This window comes from Cibotium barometz, chromosome 4, assembly GCF_041138505.1.
Source record: "Cibotium barometz isolate CiBa-2024 chromosome 4, ASM4113850v1, whole genome shotgun sequence".
NCBI lineage: Eukaryota > Viridiplantae > Streptophyta > Polypodiopsida > Cyatheales > Cibotiaceae > Cibotium > Cibotium barometz.
The window spans coordinates 58,928,314-58,949,183 of NC_141049.1; the positions used below are offsets into that span (position 1 = coordinate 58,928,314).

General features: G+C 50.1%; 1 protein-coding gene across 3 annotated transcripts in view; it reads right to left on the reverse strand.

Moving 5' to 3' along the window:
* The window catches only part of LOC147639443 (putative serine protease EDA2), a 198,474-nt gene that overhangs the window by 112,385 nt on the left and 65,219 nt on the right, over positions 1–20,870 (reverse strand). For all 3 annotated transcript variants that reach the window (XM_086791418.1, XM_086791426.1, XM_086791411.1), the window contains 2 exons: positions 17,787–17,895; positions 17,582–17,678 (listed from right to left, as the gene is read on the reverse strand). In XM_086791418.1, coding sequence (XP_086647544.1) covers positions 17,582–17,678; positions 17,787–17,895 — 206 coding nt within the window. The remainder of the gene's footprint in view (positions 1–17,581; positions 17,679–17,786; positions 17,896–20,870) is intronic.

The window sequence follows — 20,870 nt, forward strand, 5'->3', positions numbered from 1 at the left end:
TGCCCGCTTCGCCCCCAGCTCGCCAGTTCGCCTCTCTGTCCCCTCGCCGCTTTCCCCACCCACCCCTGCTCATTTGGCCCCCTTCCCCTCGCCGCTCGCCTATTTGCCCCCCTTTCCCCACCCACCCCTTCGTGCCCAGTTCGCCTCTCTGTCCCCAGGCTTTCGCCCCTTCGCTGCCCAGTTCGCCTATTTGCCCCCCTTTCCCCACCCACCCCTTCGCCTATTTGCCCCCCTTTCCCCACCCACCCCTTCGCCTCTCTGTCCCCAGGCTTTCGCCCCTTCGCTGCCCAGTTCGCCTATTTGCCCCCCTTTGCCCGCTTCGCCCCCAGCTCGCCAGTTCGCCTCTCTGTCCCCTCGCCGCTTTCCCCACCCACCCCTGCTCATTTGGCCCCCTTCCCCTCGCCGCTTTCCCCACCCACCCCTGCTCAGGCCCCCAAGGCAGCAACATAACTCTCTCTCTCTCTCTCTCCTCCCTGCCTGTGGGAAGGACTGCAGAGTGATTTGGAGGAATGGCCCCGAGTCTCCAAGAGAAACTCGAGGCCCTCGAGATGGCAATGAAGGCATTAATCAAGGAGAACAAGAAGACATCCGATTCCAACCTCAATGAGGTGGAAAACAAACTACACAAGCATATCATAGCTCTCGAAGCACGGGTCACGAACCTCGAACAAGAGAACCCGGCACTCAAGGAGGAGGTGAGTGCATTGAAAGTGGAAATGGTAGCCATCAAGAATGCTGAGAAGGAAGAAGGGGAGATCAATGACAACACTCTCACGGCCATCAAAGAAGAGATCTCCAAGGAGATCACAAAGGACATGGAGGGAAAGCTCGAAGCCAAGCAGTCAGGATGGGTCGAGGTGGTGAAGAAGAACATCCGTAAAGAAGTGAGGGAGGAAACTCAAAGGGAAGAAAACCAAATCATTCACACCACCATTGAGGAGGAGAAGATGAGGCATGCCCGCCGCCTCAACATTCGAGTAACAGGTATAGCCGAGACACCCGACTCCACTCCCGAGAAAGATGGACAGCTTCTATGCATGAAGCTCGGCTACAAGGAAGAGCACCCTCTCCCCTTCACCAAAGCATGGAGAGCCGGGAAAGACTCAACACGCAAGCGAGCCCTCATCCTACAGTTTGCAGGAGAGACAGAGAGGGTCACCTTCATGAGGAAGAGGGTCATACTACGGGGTTTAGAGGGAGCTCCTATTTTCTTGGATGATGATCTCACGAGGATGCAGCTTGAGCATAGGAGAACTTGCATGCCACGAGTCTTACACGCGAGGAGAGAAGGCAAGAAGGCCTTCTATCGAGATGGTCGGGTCATCATTGATGGCCGGCCCATGGATTAGCGGTTTGGGGCCTATGGGACACAGACCAGGCCACTGACAGAGATACACATAGCAGTATGGAACTGTAATGGTTCACTATGGGTGCAGCCTGGACGACTGGAGCATGTTATGGTGGGGAGAGACATCATACTTCTGACAGAGACACATCAGAGCCCAGAGAGAGGGCTACCTCGAGTAGAGGGATTCCAGTGGGAGTCAGCATACAGGAGGACCACACGCCAGGGTACCTCGAGAGGGTCGGGGAGAGTAGCAGTCCTATTCAGACGGGAGCTACAGGGGAGACTGAGAGTGGTAGCACAGGATCCAGAGGCCAGATACATGTGGATCAGCTTACAGCTCTCACAGGACAGGGTTATATACATAGCTCTATGTTACTTTTCTCCATCAGGATCCTCCTACGTCATTACAGAGGACATGCCACAGGAGGAGGAGATAGGAGCCTCGCCATACACTGTCTGTCAGAGGAGATTATGCATTATTCTACACTAGGGGAAGTATTTCTTACGGGCGACTTCAATGCCCACACACAGAGCAGACAGTGTGAGGTGTATGACTATGATGACATGGAGATCCTCCACCCTGTGGATCCAGAGGAGATAGGGGCTAGTCGGGCATCAGAGGACACTGGACCAGACAGAGGGCATTATGGGGACCACTTACTAGAGTTGGGAGCCAGGCATCGTCTCGTTATTTATAACGGGATGCTACAGTGGCCGGGATCAGGAGGGCTGACATGCTTCCCACATGGGGGTCATACACGGACCGGAGGCACGGTGGTAGACTACATTATGGGGTCTTTGGAGGCATCACAGCTTGTCACCTCATTCTCCATTCCACCTCGTCCTATTGGAGCAGATCATACATACTTGGCATTTTCACTAGCCGGATCACCAGTATCACCAGCCCCCCACATACCGACGCCACACACTACCATCTACTTCACACATGACATGGCAGACATATACACTGGCAGAGTAGAGGATGGACTCCTACTCATGGATCCCCTGGCATCTATGGATACCATTACAGCCCAGCTCGCATCACTCCTACACACGGCTGCATTACAGAGCTTCCCACATCGTGTACACTCAGGAGAGCCTGCGAGACCTGGGACTATGCCCCAGAACAGATGGTATGATGACGAGTGCAGAGCCCTATACTCACGACTCCGCATACAGAGAGCCTTGGGAGCCATCACAGAGCAGGAGTCGAGGAGAGAGATGAGGAGACTTACTCGCCGCAAAAGGCGGGCCTTCGCAGAGATACAGGAGCTAGAGATCTTTCATTTCTTCATGAGTAGAGATAGCCCAGTCTCATGGCGGCACTTCAGAGAGCCCCGGACCCCGACGCCTATTGCAGACCCACAGACATGGCACACATATGCAGAGGGTCTATACCATGCCCCACAGCAGCCACCTATACCTCAGCCACAGGAGCCTCGACCTACCACAGCTAGCTTCTTTACCCACTCGATGGTACAGGAAGCTATCCGCCGCCTACAGCATGGACGGGCCGCCGACCATATGGGCCTACAGGGTGAGCATCTCATATATGCAGTAGATTCTTTAGCTCCTTTTCTTGCACACCTGTTTAACAGGGCACTAGCAGAGGGTTTGCCTGCGGAGTGGACGATGCACACCATTGTGCCGATTCACAAAACAGGGGATATGCTGCAACTACAGGACGGTTATGGTTGGCCACGTGCTAGCCAAACTCTATGGTGCAGTGCTGGAGCAGGAGCTTAGCTTATATGCTGAGCGAGCAGGTTTACGCTCATCAGGGCAGGCAGGCTTCAGGAGAGCTTTCTCTACCACTGACCATGTATTCACTTTGAGATGTATGATTGATCAGGCCAGAGTGAGGAAGAGAAAGCTCTATTGCTGCTTTGTGGATTTCCGCAAGGCATTTGACACAGTACCACGAGAGAGGCTCTTTCAGCGCCTGCAGTCTCTTGGCATACCAGCAGATATGACATGGGGCATCTATGCATTATATGAGCAGGTTTTTGGGGGAGTCAGATGTCCAGGAGGTATGTCCGAGACGATTGCTAGCACCATTGGTGTGAAGCAAGGATGCCCACTTTCCCCCACGCTATTTGGGTTATACATTGATGAGGTGGCTGACTTCATTACACGGGGAGGCGGAGATGGAGTGGATTTAGCAGGTACCTCAGTACATATTATGCTCTATGCTGATGATATTGTATTAGTGTCTGAGTCCCCAGGTGGTCTACAGCAGCATCTACATGCACTCCATGATTTCTGCACGCAGAGGGGTCTTACTGTGAACCTTGGGAAAACCAAGGTTATGGTCTTTCATACATCGAGACAGGGCAGGAGTCAGCTGACATTCACTCTCGCAGGATGCCAGGTGGAGGTGGTGACATCATACGTGTACCTAGGGGTTACCTTCTCTGCAGCAGCCACACGCTTTACCATGGGTTCAGCAGCCAGAGCTAGATTGACACGGGGATATGCAGCATTGGCTATGCTAGAGAGACAGTGCCACCAGGCGCATTTTCAGGAGCCCCGGACGAAGGGGTGGCTATTTGACACATTAGTCACACCGGCATTGATGTATGGAGCAACAGTATGGGCGCAAGGCCTTGCTACTCATTGGTGGACACAGATAGAGAGACCACAGGCCCTCATGATGGCACGCATGATACGCAGCAAACCGTCAGTACCTCATGACATTATCCGAGCAGAGTTTGCTGCGCCTCCTATGATGGTAGAGGCCATATTTCAGACTATATGCCTGCTAGACAGATTCAGAGAGATGCCACATGACAGATTATCATACAGAGCTTTTCAGGCATCTAGACAGTTGGCTGAGGCAGGAGACAGAGGATCATGGTATGCACAGGTCACACATTGGTTCTCACAACATGGCCTAGACATGGATCATCTACCACCATTCCAGTATGACAGGGATGCACCACATATCCGTCTCTCTCATAGTGAGAGGAACAGAGTATTGAGACAGGATCTATGGCAGCTCTATACACGAGAGACATGGATATCGCCTACACAGCCTCTTCCACCGAAGATGCTATACTACAGAGATCACTTCATGAGTATCACTGATGATGGATTTATAGAGAGGCCTAGATACATGGAGGGCTTTTTACCACACGGCTCCCGAGTGGCTATTGGTCAGCTCAGAGTTTCATCACACCGATTGGAGATTGAGACTGGCAGAGCAGCACGGATCCCCCGAGAGGAGAGGATATGCAGATTGTGCAGAGAGGAGGTGGAGAGTGAGGAGCATTATGTATGCAGATGCAGCGCATATACAGCCATCAGAGAGAGATATCCCATTTTATTCAGAGAGCCACATTCCCTACGCCAGATCTTTGAGACAGCAGACCAGCGCATACTAGGGAGATACATTCTAGACATACAGCGCCACAGAGAGACATTATTACAGGCTCAGACAGCTCCAGAGGGGGGGCGACAGACACAGATTACTACATTTTTCCAGAGATCCATACCCCTCCCAGCCCCTACACGGCAGGGGATTACTCTCCAGAGAGCAGAGACACTTAGAGCCCGCAGGAGACAGAGGACACCTGGCTTTCGGACACCACGCCTATACCAGAGAGAGATGACAGAGATCAGAGCTCAGTTTCACAGAGAGGGTGCGGAGCGACTGGCTCGCTTCAGAGCACACCCAGGCATGTTCTTCAGGGAGCTGTGGACACCCCCTTCACTGATGTATACCATTTTATACCCCCAGTATGGTACAGGATGGAGCTAGCTAGGTTGCATATCATGATTGTATACTCCATGCATATAGCTTTGCATTCTCCTAGTAATAGAGCTCCATCCCCTGCACACCCAGATTCAGCTTTTTTATTCAGTACTTTTTCATTTTGTTGGGATGACAGAGGATACCCCATACAGGTACTCCGATTTGTCTCATAGGCCGAGTTCGGTCTTTTGGAAGATGTTAATAAAATCTTTCTTTCTTTCTTTCTTTCTCTCTCACATTCTGGAGAGTGGTATACCATCTACTCAGAGCTAAGGTTGCTCCCATGTCTCAATGTTCTCAGTATTCCATGACGAGTTTCCATGGACAGTTTTGTATCAACCCAGTGAGAGAGCTATATTTATGTTTTCATTCTGTTTTATTTTGCATTCCATGATGAGATATGCCATGGACATTATTGTCTCACTTTGGTCTCATAGGTCACTTTCGCCTTTTGAAGACGTTAATATAGCATTTCATTTCTCTCTCAGCCATCGACCACCCCTATCCCCACCACCAGAACCCCGTCCCACCACCTCCACCTTCTTCACAAAAGGCATGGTCCTCAAGGCCATTCGTAGACTACGCAATGGGCGAGTCCAAGATCATGAGGGACTCACTGCCGAGTACATCTCGCATGCCGATGATACCCTGGCGCCCCTACTAGCCTACATGTTCAATAGAGCCCTTTCTGAAGGATTTCCACCCTCTTGGTCCACCAACACCATCACCCCCATCCTCAAAGCCAGAGATCCACTTGATCCTAATAACTACAAGACGATCATGATTGCCCAAACATTGGCCAAACTCTATGTATCTGTGCTAGAGACGGAGCTCAGTTCATTTGCAGAGCGCCACGGATGCAAAGCCTCAAGACAGCAGGCTAGCTTTCAGAGGAGCTACTCTACCCTTGACCACATCTTCACCCTCCGTGCCATCATCGAGGAGGGTACAGCACGACATCAGAGGATTTACTGCTCCTTTGTGGATTTCCGCAAAGCTTTTGATACTGTACCCCGAGCCCGCCTCCTACACCGCCTATAGGAGATCGGACTCCCATCTGACATGGTTTGGAGCATCATCAATCTCTATGAGTCCGTCAACGGACGAGTGAGCCCCCCGGGAGGTACATCACGAGAGAATTCCAGCACTATTGGGGTGGTGAAACAAGGCTACCCTCTATCACCCACTCTTTTCGGCCTCTACATTGATGAGATTTCGAGCTTCATTGATGGATTAGGCAGGGCTGGTCCCACACTAACAAGCATATTGATCCCCATACTACCTTATACAAATGACATCGTCCTCCTCTCAGACTCAGCCGAAGGGCTTCAGAGACAGTTGGATGCCTTACATGACTTTTGCACTCAGCGGGACCTCTTTGTTAACCTTGGTAAAACCAAGGTAATGGTCTTCAATACCTCTCGCCCCTTCACATCCAAATTGAGCTTCACATATAGAGGGGATCCTATGAAGATGGTCTCATCCTATGTCTACCTTGGTGTCACTTTCAGTGGCCCACGCTTCACCATGGTTCCCGCAGCACATGCCAGAATGACACGGGGATATGCAGCCTTGAGCTTACTTGAGCAGCACTGCTTCCAGGCACGAAGGGCTAGCTTTTTGACACCCTCATCACACCAGCCTTGATGTATGGAGCAGCCTTCTGGGAGCCAAATTTATCCGATGAGGATTGGCAGCGAGCTGAGAGGCCCCAGGTCATGATGTTCTCCTGTATGATCCGGAGCAAACCATCAGTCCCACATCAGATTATCCAGGCAGAGTTTGTCGCAGCCCCGATGGTAGTGGATGCACTCTTCCAAACAGTCACATACCTCCATCGCATCAGTCACATGGATCCCCACAGGTACCCGAGGCTTTCCGTGGAGTCCTCCAGATAACACTTCTCTCTAGAGTATGGTATGCACTAGTTTCCACTTGGTTCTCCGTATATGGGCTCTGCATGGACCGCCTACCCCCCCTTCAGTACAATCTGAACTCCCCTTTTCTCCGGCTGTCTCACGAGGATACCAATCGGGTTATCCGGTTAGATCTTCTCAGCCTCTACACACATTGCACATGGATCACACCTCCGGAGCTCCCCAGGAAGATGCACTTCTACAAAGATCACTTCCTCACACTCACTGAGGATGGATTCATCCAATAGCCGGGCTACTTGAGTGCTCACATCTCTCTCTTTTCGCTGTTCACCCGCCTAACCCACTTCAAATGATCATTTTTAATGCATTTATAATAAAGATGAGTACAGTAATTGTGAGAAACAATAGTTTATAACATAAAAACAGCTTTAATCATGTGTAAAATTACATTGTTTGTCATCCAATGCATCAGAATTGCTCTTTAAGGACTGAGGAAGCTATGCCAAACAGTGCGAATTTAGGCTATGCACCAGCGATGCAGGCTCAAAATTTACACTGTTCTGGCACTGCTTCCCCATCCACTCAGGATCATTTGTGATGCATTTATAATGAAGTTGAGTACATTTATAATGAAGTTGAGTACCCTGCTCTCTCTCTCTCTCCCTTTTCGCTGTTCGCCCGCCCAACCCGCTTCAAATCCCCCCACCGCCCCCCACCGCCCCTCAATGCCAGAAATCCACTTGATCCTAATAACTACAAGACGATCATGATTGCCCACACATTGGCCAAACTCTATGTATCTGTGCTAGAGACGGAGCTCAGTTCATTTGCAGAGAGCCACGGATGCAAAGCCTCAAGACAGGCTAGCTTTCAGAGGAGCTACTCTACCCTTGACCACATCTTCACCCTCCGTGCCATCATCGAGAAGGGTACAGCACGACATCAGAGGATTTACTGCTCCTTTGTGGATTTCCGCAAAGCTTTTGATACTGTACCCCGAGCCCGCCTCCTACACCGCCTACAGGAGATCGGACTCCCATCTGACATGGTTTGGAGCATCATCAAGCTCTATGAGTCCGTCAACGGACGAGTGAGCCCCCCACGAGGTACATCACAAGAGAAATCCAGCACTATTGGGGTGGTGAAACAAGGCTGCCCTCTATCACCCACTCTTTTAGGCCTCTCCATTGATGAGATTTCGAGTTTCATTGATGGATTAGGCGGGGCTGGTCCCACACTAACAAGCATATTGATCCCCATACTACCTTATACAAATGACATCGTCCTCCTCTCAGGCTGAGCCGAAGGGCTTCAGAGACAGTTGGATGCCTTACATGACTTTTGCACTCAGCGGGACCTCTTTGTTAACCTTGGTAAAACCAAGGTAATGGTCTTCAATACCTCTCGCCCCTTCACATCCAAATTGAGCTTCACATATAGAGGGGATCCTATGAAGATGGTCTCATCCTATGTCTACCTTGGTGTCACTTTCAGTGGCCCACGCTTCACCATGGTTCCCGCATCACATGCCAGAATGACACGGGGATATGCAGCCTTGAGCTTACTTAAGCAGCACTGCTTCCAGGCACGAAGGGCTAGCTTTTTGACACCCTCGTCACACCAGCCTTGATGTATGGAGCAACCTTCTGGTAGCCAAATTTATCCGATGAGGATTGGCAGCAAGTTGAGAGGCCCCAGGTCATGATGTTCTCCTGTATGATCCGCAGCAAACCATCAGTCCCACATCAGATTATCCAGGCAGAGTTTGTCGCAGCCCCGATGGTAGTGGATGCACTCTTCCAAACAGTCACATACCTCCATCGCGTCAGTCACATGGATCCCCACAGGTACCCGAGGCTTGCCGTGGAGTCCTCCAGATAGCTAGCACTTCTCTCTAGAGTATGGTATGCACTAGTTTCCACTTGGTTCTCCGTATATGGGCTCTGCATGGACCGCCTACCCCCCCTTCAGTACAATCTGGACTCCCCTTTTCTCCGGTTGTCTCACGAGGATACCAATCGGGTTATCCGGTTAGATCTTCTCAGCCTCTACACACATTGCACATGGATCACACCTCCGGAGCTCCCCAGGAAGATGCACTTCTACAAAGATCACTTCCTCACACTCACTGAGAATGGATTCATCAAATAGCCAGGCTACTTGAGTGCTCACATCTCTCTCTCTTCGTTGTTCGCCCGCCCAACCCGCTTCAAATCCCCCCTTCGCTTCTGCGCCGCCCTGCTCTATCTCTCACTCCCTCTTCGCTGTTCGCCCGCCCAACCGGCTTCAAATCCCCCCACCGCCCCCCGCCCACCCTCAAAGCCAGAGATCCACTTGATCCTAATAACTACAAGACGATCATGATTGCCCACACATTGGCCAAACTCTATGTATCTGTGCTAGAGACGGAGCTCAGTTCATTTGCAGAGAGCCACGGATGAAAAGCCTCAAGACAGGCTAGCTTTCAGAGGAGCTACTCTACCCTTGACCACATCTTCACCCTCCGTGCCATCATCGAGGAGGGTAGAGCACGACATCAGAGGATTTACTGCTCCTTTGTGGATTTCCGCAAAGCTTTTGATACTATACCCCGAGCCCGCCTCCTACACCGCCTACAGGAGATCAGACTCCCATCTGACATGGTTTGGAGCATCATCAATCTCTATGAGTCCGTCAACGGACGAGTGAGCCCCCCACGAGGTACATCACGAGAGAATTCCAGCACTATTGGGGTGGTGAAACAAGGCTGCCCTCTATCACCCACTCTTTTCGGCCTCTACATTGATGAGATTTCGAGCTTCATTGATGGATTAGGCGGGGCTGGTCCCACACTGGCAAGCATATTGATCCCCATACTACCTTATACAAATGACATGGTCCTCCTCTCAGTCTCAGCCGAAGGGCTTCAGAGACAGTTGGATGCCTTACATGACTTTTGCACTCAGCGGGACCTCTTTGTTAACCTTGGTAAAACCAAGGTAATGGTCTTCAATACCTCTCGCCCCTTCACATCCAAATTGAGCTTCACATATAGAGGGGATCCTATGAAGATGGTCTCATCCTATGTCTACCTTGGTGTCACTTTCAGTGGCCCACGCTTCACCATGGTTCCCGCAGCACATGCCAGAATGACACGGGGATATGCAGCCTTGAGCTTACTTGAGCAGCACTGCTTCCAGGCACGAAGGGCTAGCTTTTTGACACCCTCGTCACACCAGCCTTGATGTATGGAGCAGCCTTCTGGGAGCCAAATTTATCCGATGAGGATTGGTAGCGAGTTAAGAGGCCCCAGGTCATGATGTTCTCCTGTCTGATCCGCAGCAAACCATCAGTCCCACATCAGATTATCCAGGCAGAGTTTGTCGCAGCCCCGATGGTAGTGGATGCACTCTTCCAAACAGTCACATACCTCCATCGCATCAGTCACATGGATCCCCACAGGTACCAGAGGCTTGCCGTGGAGTCCTCCAGATAACACTTCTCTCTAGAGTATGGTATGCACTAGTTTCCACTTGGTTCTCCGTATATGGGCTCTGCATGGACCGCCTACCCCCCCTTCAGTACAATCTGGACTCCCCTTTTCTCCGGCTGTCTCACGAGGATACCAATCGGGTTATCCGGTTAGATCTTCTCAGCCTCTACACACATTGCACATGGATCACACCTCCGGAGCTCCTCAAGAAGATGCACTTCTACAAAGATCACTTCCTCACACTCACTGAGGATGGATTCATCCAATAGCCGGGCTACTTGAGTGCTCACATCTCTCTCTCTGCGCTGTTTGCCCGCCCAACCCGCTTCAAATCCCCCCTTCGCTTCTGCGCCGCCCTGCTCTCTCTCTCTCTCCCTCTTCGTTGTTCGCCCGCCCAACCCGCTTCAAACGGCCCCTCGCCCCCCCTTCCTCAGGCCCCCAAGGCAGCAACATAACTCTCTCTCTGCTGAATCTCTTCTCTCTTCTCTCTTTCCCCTACATGGCTTGAACCCCCCCCCCCCCCGCCCTCTCTCCCTGCTGCTGCTGTTTCGCATTGGTGTCGTGGATTAATTTCCAATCCATTGGCTGTGGGAAGTTCTGCAAAAAGTCATGGCCAAGACCGGGTTTAAAGAGGAGCTCGTGAAGGTGGAGGACAAGCTCGGCACAATTATCAAAGAAAACAAGAAGATGGTCGACTCTTCCGTTACTGCAATCATAAACCGCCTCTCCAAACTCGAGAAGGGATTTGACAAAATCCAAGAGCTCGAAGAGAGAACATCCAAGCAAGAGGCTGAGACTTCAGCCTTAAAGGAGGAACTAGTGGAGGCCAAATTGCATGCTAAAAGTCAAGCACCTGAAACCTCAGCCCTCAAAAAGGAGTTGGAAGCCACTTCAAAAAGCAAGCTTCAGGATGGAAAATTTCAGCCCTCCTTTATTGAAGAGCTGAATACCATCAAGGAACAAATGAGGATCATTCGAGAGGAGGAGGAGCAACATAAAGAGAAGACATCTTCATGGGTGGAGGTGATCACAAAGACACAAAAGAAGATGGACGAGGCCGAGAAATGGATCGAGGTCGCCAAGAAAGGTAAAGGTAAAGAATCGCCACCTATCCCCACTCCCACCATCATCAACATGACCCTTGAAGAGGAGCAAAGGAGGAAGACCCGGGCCTTACATGTACGAGTGTCCGGTCTAAAAGACCGTGATGATGCGGAAGGGGAAACCAAGGAGCTCTTCTCTATGATGGGCATTGAAGCCACGCACACAAAGGCATGGAGAGTGGGAAAGAAGAGAGAAGGTAGTGGCGAATCTTCTAAGGAGAGAGCACTTATCATTCGTTTCCCCTCCATGGAAGCGAAGAAGGACTTCTTGAAGAGACGTCCTACACTCAAGAAGACGGGAATATTTCTTGGAGATGACCTCACACTCTCGCAACTTGCCCACATGAAAAAAGTTATGCCCGAGATAAGGGCAGCCCGAGAGAAAGGGAAAGTGGCCTTCTATAGAGATGGTAGAGTGGTGATTATGGAGAGGCGCTCTTCATGACGACGCGAGACCTATGGGACTACACTCAAAGTTGCTACTTGGAATTGTAATGGATCTCTACGCCTTGATGTAGGGGCTTTTGAGGATAGTTTCACAGGGAGGGACATCATCTTCTACTGTGAGACGCATCAGGCTCCTGGACAGTCCATGCCACATGTTAGTGGATACTGATGGGAGACAGCTTGTAGACAGGAGACTCGTTCAGAGCATAGAGGACGGGGCTCAGGAGGAGTGGCAGTATTGTTTAGAGAGGAGCTGCAGCCACTGATACATATAGTCCGCAAAGATGAGCACGCTAGGTACATGTGGGTTAGACTGAGGGCAGAGACGGGCAGATATCTCTACATTGCTATATGCTATTTTGCTCCTAGTACATCAGTGTATGCATCACCTAGCGGGCAGTCTCCCTTTTCTATTTTGGATGATGACATTTGGGAGTTCTCCAAGGATAGTGACATCATTCTCCTGGGGGACTTCAATGCCAGGACCCCCCGCCCATAACCAGACAGTATTTTATGATACCTCAGAGGAGATGTTGAGGGAGCTTGATGTTAGGGATATGGCCCTATCTAGACTCTCACAGGATGAGGAACATACAGTGTATGAGCGGTATTTGATAGACATGGGGACTGCACATGGATTGGCCATCCTGAATGGCCTACAGAGATTCTCGACATCGGGCGGTTTCACTAGCTTTCCACATCGGCATGGTGCTAGTACAGTGGACTAGCTCAGCCCAGTCTCATTCCCTCTTTTCAGGATTTTATGGTAGGCACTAGGCCGGTTGGAATAGCAGTGGATCATGCTATCTTGTCCTTCACTCTCACATTTCAATTCAACACCGCTCCATTGGGACAGGTCTCCACACACACTCGTTATACCTTTACGAGGGAGACTGACACCGTGTACACGGATGAGATATACAGACGCTTATGTGCCGAGGAGCCGGGACGGCCATTAGATGAGCTCACTCAGATATTGATAGAGACGCTTCATGCTGCAGCATCAGAGGCATATCCCCATAGTCAGCCTACACGGAGACGATCTGGGAACATGCCCCAGAACAGTTGGTATGATGAGGAGTGCACAGAGATGAGGATCAGATTACAGAGAGAGGTGCTCATGGGTGTTACCACTCACAGACAGTCACGGATTACCTTCTGGCACCTAGTGCGACGGAAGAAGAGGGCTTATCTTGCTCAGTTAGAGAGGGATTTGTATCAGTTATTTATGAGTCAGGACTTGGGCGAGGCATGGAGACTATTCCATGAGCATTCACCATCACCAGCCATTACCTCCACACAGATTTGAGGTGAGTATTCAGCATCCCTGTACACAGCACCAGGACAGCCGCCCCTGCCAGACCCATCGGAGCCATGCCCAGAGACATGTGCTTTCTTTACTGCTGAGATGGTAAGGAAAGCTATTGACAGGATGAGGACTAGGAGAGCATATGATCATGATGGTTTGGTAGCAGAGCACTTTATTCATACCAGAGATATGCTTGCAGAGCTTATTGCTATGATGTTTAACCGAGCCATGTGTGAGGGTTTTCCTGAGACTTGGAATATGTCCACGATTGTGCCTATCTTCAAGTCAGTGGATCCCATGCTTCCTGGGAATTATCGTACCATCATGATTGGTCACACATTGGCTAGATTATATGCATCTATTCTTGAGTAGGAGTTGAGTAGATGGGCAGAGAGAGAGGGCATACGTGCATCAGGGCTAGCAGGGTTCAGGAAAGGTTTCTCCACTCTTGACCATATCTTGACACTCAAAGCTATTATTGAGGAGGGCAGATTATATGGCACGAGGATTTATTGTTGCTTTGTCGATTTCCGCAAGGCTTTTGACACAGTACCGAGAACCAGACTGATGCGCAGACTACAGGAGATGGGAGTGCCCACAGAGCTGATTTGGGGAATCATGGCTTTATACAGGACAGTTGTGGGGCAGGTACGTACTACTCAGGGTATATCTGAGATGGTTCACTCCACTATTGGGGTGAAACAGGGCTGCCCCCTTTCTCCCACCTTATTTGGGATGTATGTGGATGAGGTTTCAGACTATGTAGAGCGGGAGGGTGACAGAGGAGCACAGCTAGCAAGGACATGGATTCCGATGTTATTGTATGCTGATGATATTGTGCTGATTTCAGATTCTCCAAAGGGGATGCAGCGTCATTTGGATGCATTGCACACGTTTGCACAGGACAGTGGATTGTTTGTTAACCTTGGTAAAACCAAGGTGATGGTGTTTAACACCACAGCAGAGTGGGTTAGGTCAGTACCCACCTTTACATATGGTCAAGAGACAGTGGAGTATACAGATGCATATACTTACCTTGGTGTTGTTTTTAGTGGCCCACTATTTTCCTTGAGGAGAGCAGCGGAGACCAGATTGACCAGAGCTTATGCAGCATTGGGGAGACTAGAGAGGATGTGTTCGCAGGTTCAGTTTCAGGAACCTTGAACAAAGCTCTGGCTCTTTGACACTTTGGTCACTTCAGCCATGCTGTATGGAGCAGAGATATGGAGACCCTCAGTGGATCACCACAGTCGAGCTGGTAGCACTGATGGATGGAGACGTATGGAGAGGCCCTTGGTTTCTATGATTTCCCGGATGATTAGGGCCAAGGCCTCCGTACCACATGATATTATCCGTGCAGAGATGGCTGCCCCCCCATTGGTAGTAGAGGCACTCACTCAATCAGTCTCCTTTATACATAGCACTTGGGCTCTCCCTAGAGACAAATATGCTCGCTTAGCCCTGGAGTCTTCACGACAGTTGGCATCATAGGGAGACGGATCATGTTGGTATGCATAGATGACAGCTTGGTTCCAACTGCATGGCTTTAGTATGGACAGGCTACCTCCATTTCAGTACTCCCTGGATGCACCCTCCCTCTCTCTCACACGGGCAGAGATTACCAGACTTATCAGGCACGACTTGACTCAGCTGGACACTAGGAGGACATAGATACACCCGACACACGAGCTTGGTACGAAGATGGCTTTCTATAGAGATCATCTTCTCCAGCTCACGGAGGATGGGTTTGTGATTAGACCCAGCTACATGGATACTCATCTTTCTCATGGGGTACAGTGTGCTATTGGTCAGATGCGGACATCCTCACACCAGCTAGAGATTGAGACTGGCAGATTCAGAGGAGTACCAGCTGAGGCCAGGATTTGTCAGCTCTGCCAGATGGAGCCAGAGACAGAGTTACATTACATATGTCACTGTCCAGTATATTGGTGAGAGAGCCAGAGAAAAGGGGAGTCCAAACTGTATTGAAGGGGTGGTCGGCGGTCCATGCGGAACCCATATAGTCAAAACCAAGTGGAAACTAATGCATACCATACTCAAGAGTGGCTCTCAAGTGCTAGCTCTCTCGAGGACTCCAGAGCAAGCCTCGGGTACCTGTGGGGATCGATGTGACTGATGCAATGGAGGTATTTGACTGTCTGAAAGACTGAAAGAGTGCATCCACTACCATCGGGGCTACAGCAAACTCTACCTAGATAATCTGGTGTGGGACTGATGGTTTGCTGCGGATCATACGGGAGAACATCATGACCTAGGGCCTCTCAACTCGCTGCCAATCCTCATCGGATAAATCTGGCCCCCAGAAGGCTTCTCCATACATCAAGGCTGGTGTGAAGAGGGTGTCAAAAAGCCAACCGTTCGCCCTAGGCTCCTGGAAATGTGCCTAGAAGCACTTCCGTTGAAGTAAGCTCAAGGCTGCATATACCCATGTCACTTTGGCATGTGCTGCAAGAAGCATGGTGAAGCGTCGGCCACTGAAAGTGACACCAAGGTAGACAAAGGATGAGACAATCTCCACAGGATCCCCTCTATATGTGAAGCTCAATCTCGATGTAAAGGGGCCAGAAGTATTGAAGACCATTACCTTGGTTTTACCAAGGTTAACAGAGAGGTCCCGCTGAGTGCAAAAGTCCTTTAAGACATCCAACTGTCTCTAAAGCCCCTCGGCTGAATCTGAGAGGAGGACGATGTCATCTGCATAAAGTAGTATGGGGATCAATATGCCTTCCAGTGTGGAACCAGCCCCGCCTAATCCATCAATGAAGCCCGAGATCTCATAAATGTTAAGGCCAAAAAGAGTGGGTGATAGAGGGCGGCCATGTTTCACCCCAGTAGTGCTGGAAATCTCGTGTGATGTACCTCCTAGTGCTCACTCGTTTGTTGATGGACTCATAGAGGGCGATGATGCTCCAAACCATGTCAAATGGGATTCCTACCTCTTGTAGACGGTGTAGGAGGTGGGCTCGGGGTACAGTATCAAAAGCTTTGTGGAAATCCACAAAGCAACACGTAAATCCTTTGATGTCGTGCTCCTCTACCCTCCTCGATGATGGCATGGAGGGTGAAGATGTGGTCAAGTAGAGTAGCTCCTCCAAAAGCCTGCTTGTCCTGTGGCTCTACATCCCTATCTCTCTGCAAAAGAATTGAGCTCCGCCTCTAGCACCGATCCATAGAGTTTGGCCAATCATGATCGTCCTGTGTGTGGCCAATCATGATCGTCCTGTAATTATTTAGGCTCAAGGGGATCTCTGGCTTTGAGGATGGGGGTGATGGTGTTGGTGGACCAAGAGGGTGGAAATCCTGCACAAAGGGTTATATTGAACATGTAGGCTAGTAGGGGTGCCAAGGTATCATCGGCATGTAAGATGTACTCGGTAGTGAGTCCTTCATGATCCTGGGCTCGTCCATTACGTAGTCTACAAATGACGTTAAGAGAATCTTACACAAAGCTCTTTTTATCAAAGATGTAAAGAACATTTTGTAACAGTAATTCACTATTGTTCTCCAACTCTCAACATTTAGAAATTGTTCTTAGTTGTTCCCACAAAAGGCCTTACTTTTGTGTGTTTATCACAAGTTACAATCTGTAGTTTCATACACATCATACAAGAGTTTTTTGCCAAGGAAAGGTTCCTTCCATATTATTGCCGATACAAACAAAACATATAAGTTAATACTATCCTCTTCAAGCTGAAGTTAGCAGTTAAATCAATATTCTCACTGTTCAAAAGGGAAGAGTAATTGCAATTCCTTTGCTGGCGCTTACATGGTTGCAAGGAAAGCATGCAGGTGCTGCAGTTGTTATAAATGAGAATACCTCAAAACCAATGAGGAGGAGGGCAAAGAAGGTTGGCAAAGGTGACAAAAGAGTCCTTGTTCAAAGTGGCTCTGATGAAGAAACGACTACCACCTCCTCCACCACTCCTTTGGAGAAAGACCCCAAAGTGGAGCAGCTTCAGCAGGCTACGGTCAAAGCTAAGGTTGCTGCTACTCAAGAAGAGACTCAATCAAGGAATGCCCACCACATTAATAAACAAGAACTTGATGTCTACTGCTACAATAAGAGAGCTGGATATATAAACTTTTACCCTTAACTTTTCATTCTAAGGATTATCTCTATGGAAAAACATGAAAAGGTCGAATTTAGAAGACATGTTGCAAAAGGATGACACTCTAAAGTAGATTTCCATGACTACAAATAAAGTACTCCATGAAGACGATTTTACAAGAATTTCAAGAATTTTTCTTACTTTGCATTTACAAGGTGGGACCGAATGCTGTTATTATCTGGAGCCACTTGGAAGTATGCAAGTTCAGTACACACTTGATACCACCACTGCCGATCCCCTATACATCAAGGTTTGAAGACAGCAACACATTCTCAGCTACTTGAACAAAGAATTTCAAACACTCATAATTCAGAGTCCTACATATTAGTTGAATATGAGACCACACCACTCTCAACTCCAGCCTTTGTCTCCTTTAAATGCTCTTGATCATATGTATCTACCGATGCACCAAAAACCTTCAGGTAATATCCTTTCACATATTCAGAATACACCTCCTAAAAAGTAAGAAAGAGTAAGGTAAGTTGTTGAGAACCTTTTGTACAAGTGAAGCAAGTTTGAAACACAGTACACAGGTGGTTCCTTTCATGTTACATTGTTTCAGGGCTAGGCCAGAAGGGCGCTGGCAGAGGGGGATGTTCTGTCAAAATTGAACATTATAATTGGTCACCAACTTCATTTGTTTGTGTAATGGAAAGAAGCACAACACATCCATAGACCTGCATAACGTCCAAAAACAAGCTTCAAATTTGAATTGCTCCCTAAATTTGTTTGGCATACTGCAAGTCACACAGCCGAGTCTAAACTTTTCTTATTCTCGCTTGATTTGGGGGAGAAATTAATAATCTATTAGGCGACAAGTCAAGACATCCAAGCATTGGAGGAGTTCTTGTTCTGAATCTACACAGGATAGAACATACAAAAGTTAAGGGTCAACCAAGGGATAAAAATGACTGCTCAAAAAACAATCACTGCTGGTGGAGTCAGTCAGGAATGTGGTAATGCCAAATTATCCAGCAGCACAGAGAGATTGGAAGGGGCTGTTCCTCCAAATACTCTGTGTTGCCTCGCCGGATTCTGTGCCTCACATGATATCTATTCCCAGCCTTCGGGGCGATCCCATTATGTAAAGAGTGGAGTATTCCGGCCTTCCAGGCCAATGTTTCATTTGCAAGTAGATGGGTCATCTAGCCAGAGCTTGCCCTCGGCGTCAATCTAGGAGACCACCCCCGGTGGTTCCCCCTCCTACTTCCCGCTCAGATCCGCACCAGGGGGCCGAGGGAGGAGTAGGTTCCCAGGCTGTAGAGCACCAGTACCGACCATGGATGACCCATCAGCCAGAGAGTGGCAGACCCCCCCCCACCCCCCCCCCCCCCGGATGTGGCGGCCGATTCCTCGTCGCAACTCCTCTTCTAGCCCTCAGTGCCCATTGGGGGCGGTTGACCCCACCCTCTCCCCGTCGAGCCGTCCCCAGCAGCCTCCCTCTCCGATGGATGCCTCTCAGCAGCATCCCTCTCCAGCCTCTCCGCCTTCCCGCTCCCCCCCACCCACGCCTCCGACTCTACCTGCAATCACTCCATCTGCCCCTTCCTCTTCTTCTGTGCCCATCACCCACCCCCCCCCTCTCCAGAGCATTCCCGTCGGCCCCCTGCAACCCCTGATCCGGAGAGGAGACAGCCGGCGAGTTCCGTTCGTCGGATGATTCATTGTTTCCGGTGACGTCTCTCCCACCTGAGTCTCCAAACGGCCCCCCAGGATCTTGGGGCAGCCTGTGGATTATAGTTTCTTCCGATGTCTTCCGACAGAAGGAACAAACAAGTTTCAGTAGCTCCTATTCGGATATGTGTGGTCTTCCACCACTCCAAACCCTCTACGCCAGAGAATCGCGGGATGATCTCTTCTTTCCCCTTCAGCAAAGCCCTGGGGATAGAGTTGGATCCAGAGTCGGTGGCCGCTACCATTCTGGGCCAGGCACTTGAGCTATCGCAGCATCTTCAAGATCTCCACATCACCGACCTTACTCAACTATGGCCTCTGGCCAGGATGGAGCTTGGTGGATCAGCCCACAAAGACCAACGAGGGGAGATGGTGACCTCCAGCCTGGAGGTGCTACGTTTTGTGTTCATGCATACCTCTATCGCAGTACCTCTCCCCCCCTTCTTACAAATATCTTCATTGTGATTGATGGAGCATGGAGTATATGCATACTCTCGCGCTCGGACAGAGTGACAGTACATGAAGGGCAGGATCCACGCCCACTTGGCGCGCAACTTCGCGCCAGGACAGATTGTGACTATTCCTCGTCTAAACCCATGCCCAAGACTCTTCGAGTGGAGGGCAGCTCCAATAGTTCCGCCTCACACAGAGATTGATATGAGGATTGTCTCATGGAACATTCAGCGTTTAGGGGGGCCTCAGTGCTTTCAGGGACAAGGCGTCCTTAGAGGAGAGCTTCAATGAGCGATGGTGGGGGGACCTATCGACGTTCTTTTCCTCCAAGAGCATCACCTTACTGAGGAGCGCACCCGCCGCCGCTGCGGGAAGATTTTACCAAGCAGGAGTCAAACTTTTTGGTCCCCATCCTTCGGCCCTTTAAGGACGCAGGGAGAAGTGTCTCTCTCTGTCAGTGAGCAGCTTCTGCCATCTGTGACAGGATCAAGAGTCATAGTTCCAGGACGTGCTCAGTGGGTTACCATTCTCATTGGTGAGGACAGCGTAGGCTTCCTCAACATTTATGCCCCGAACACTACTACAGGTAGAGCTATCTTTTGGAGCACTGTCCGACAGGCCCTACACCAGGCTGATTTTTGGCGAAAGGAAAATGATCAAAGGAAAAGACATGCTTCCCCTCCGGCTGGCCACTCTATGAGGAGAAGGTTATCTCATACAGGGGGAGGGGAGGGAGGGCGGGACAATCATACAGGTGGTCTGTAATGCCAAATGCGGTCACCGCCTCTATCTATGAGGAAAGGGCCAGGCCTCCAAAGTCTCAAAAAGGCTTCCCACCACTTCCGCATGCGGTCAGAACCTCCTTGCAGCTTCCCCCATTGACCGCGGAGGGTGTGAATGATATGGAGCCATATGCTCCTGATGGTCTCAACCGGCGGAGTGTGGGTACCCTCGATGGCCTCACTACATCTAGCACGCCAGATGTGCCAGGCTGCTATGCTACTGCAAATCTCCCATCGCCGGCATGAGCCTGGTCGCCAGACACCTGCCGGTGGGGCTATTACTAGTACTACTGCAATACGATGCTGGGAGACCTGAAGGGCAAGTCCTCCCCCATCCTCCTTGTAAGTCTTGACCACTCTAGCCTAAGCTATAGTACCCCAAGTGATGATATGGGTCGATGCCCTGTCCATAGCGAAGATGCAGAGAATCCGCTGCCAAATCTACTGAGCCTTCGGGCAATCCCAAAGGCAATGTTGCTGAGACTCCTGGGGGTGGCCGCGCACCCCGGGCAAGCTACTAA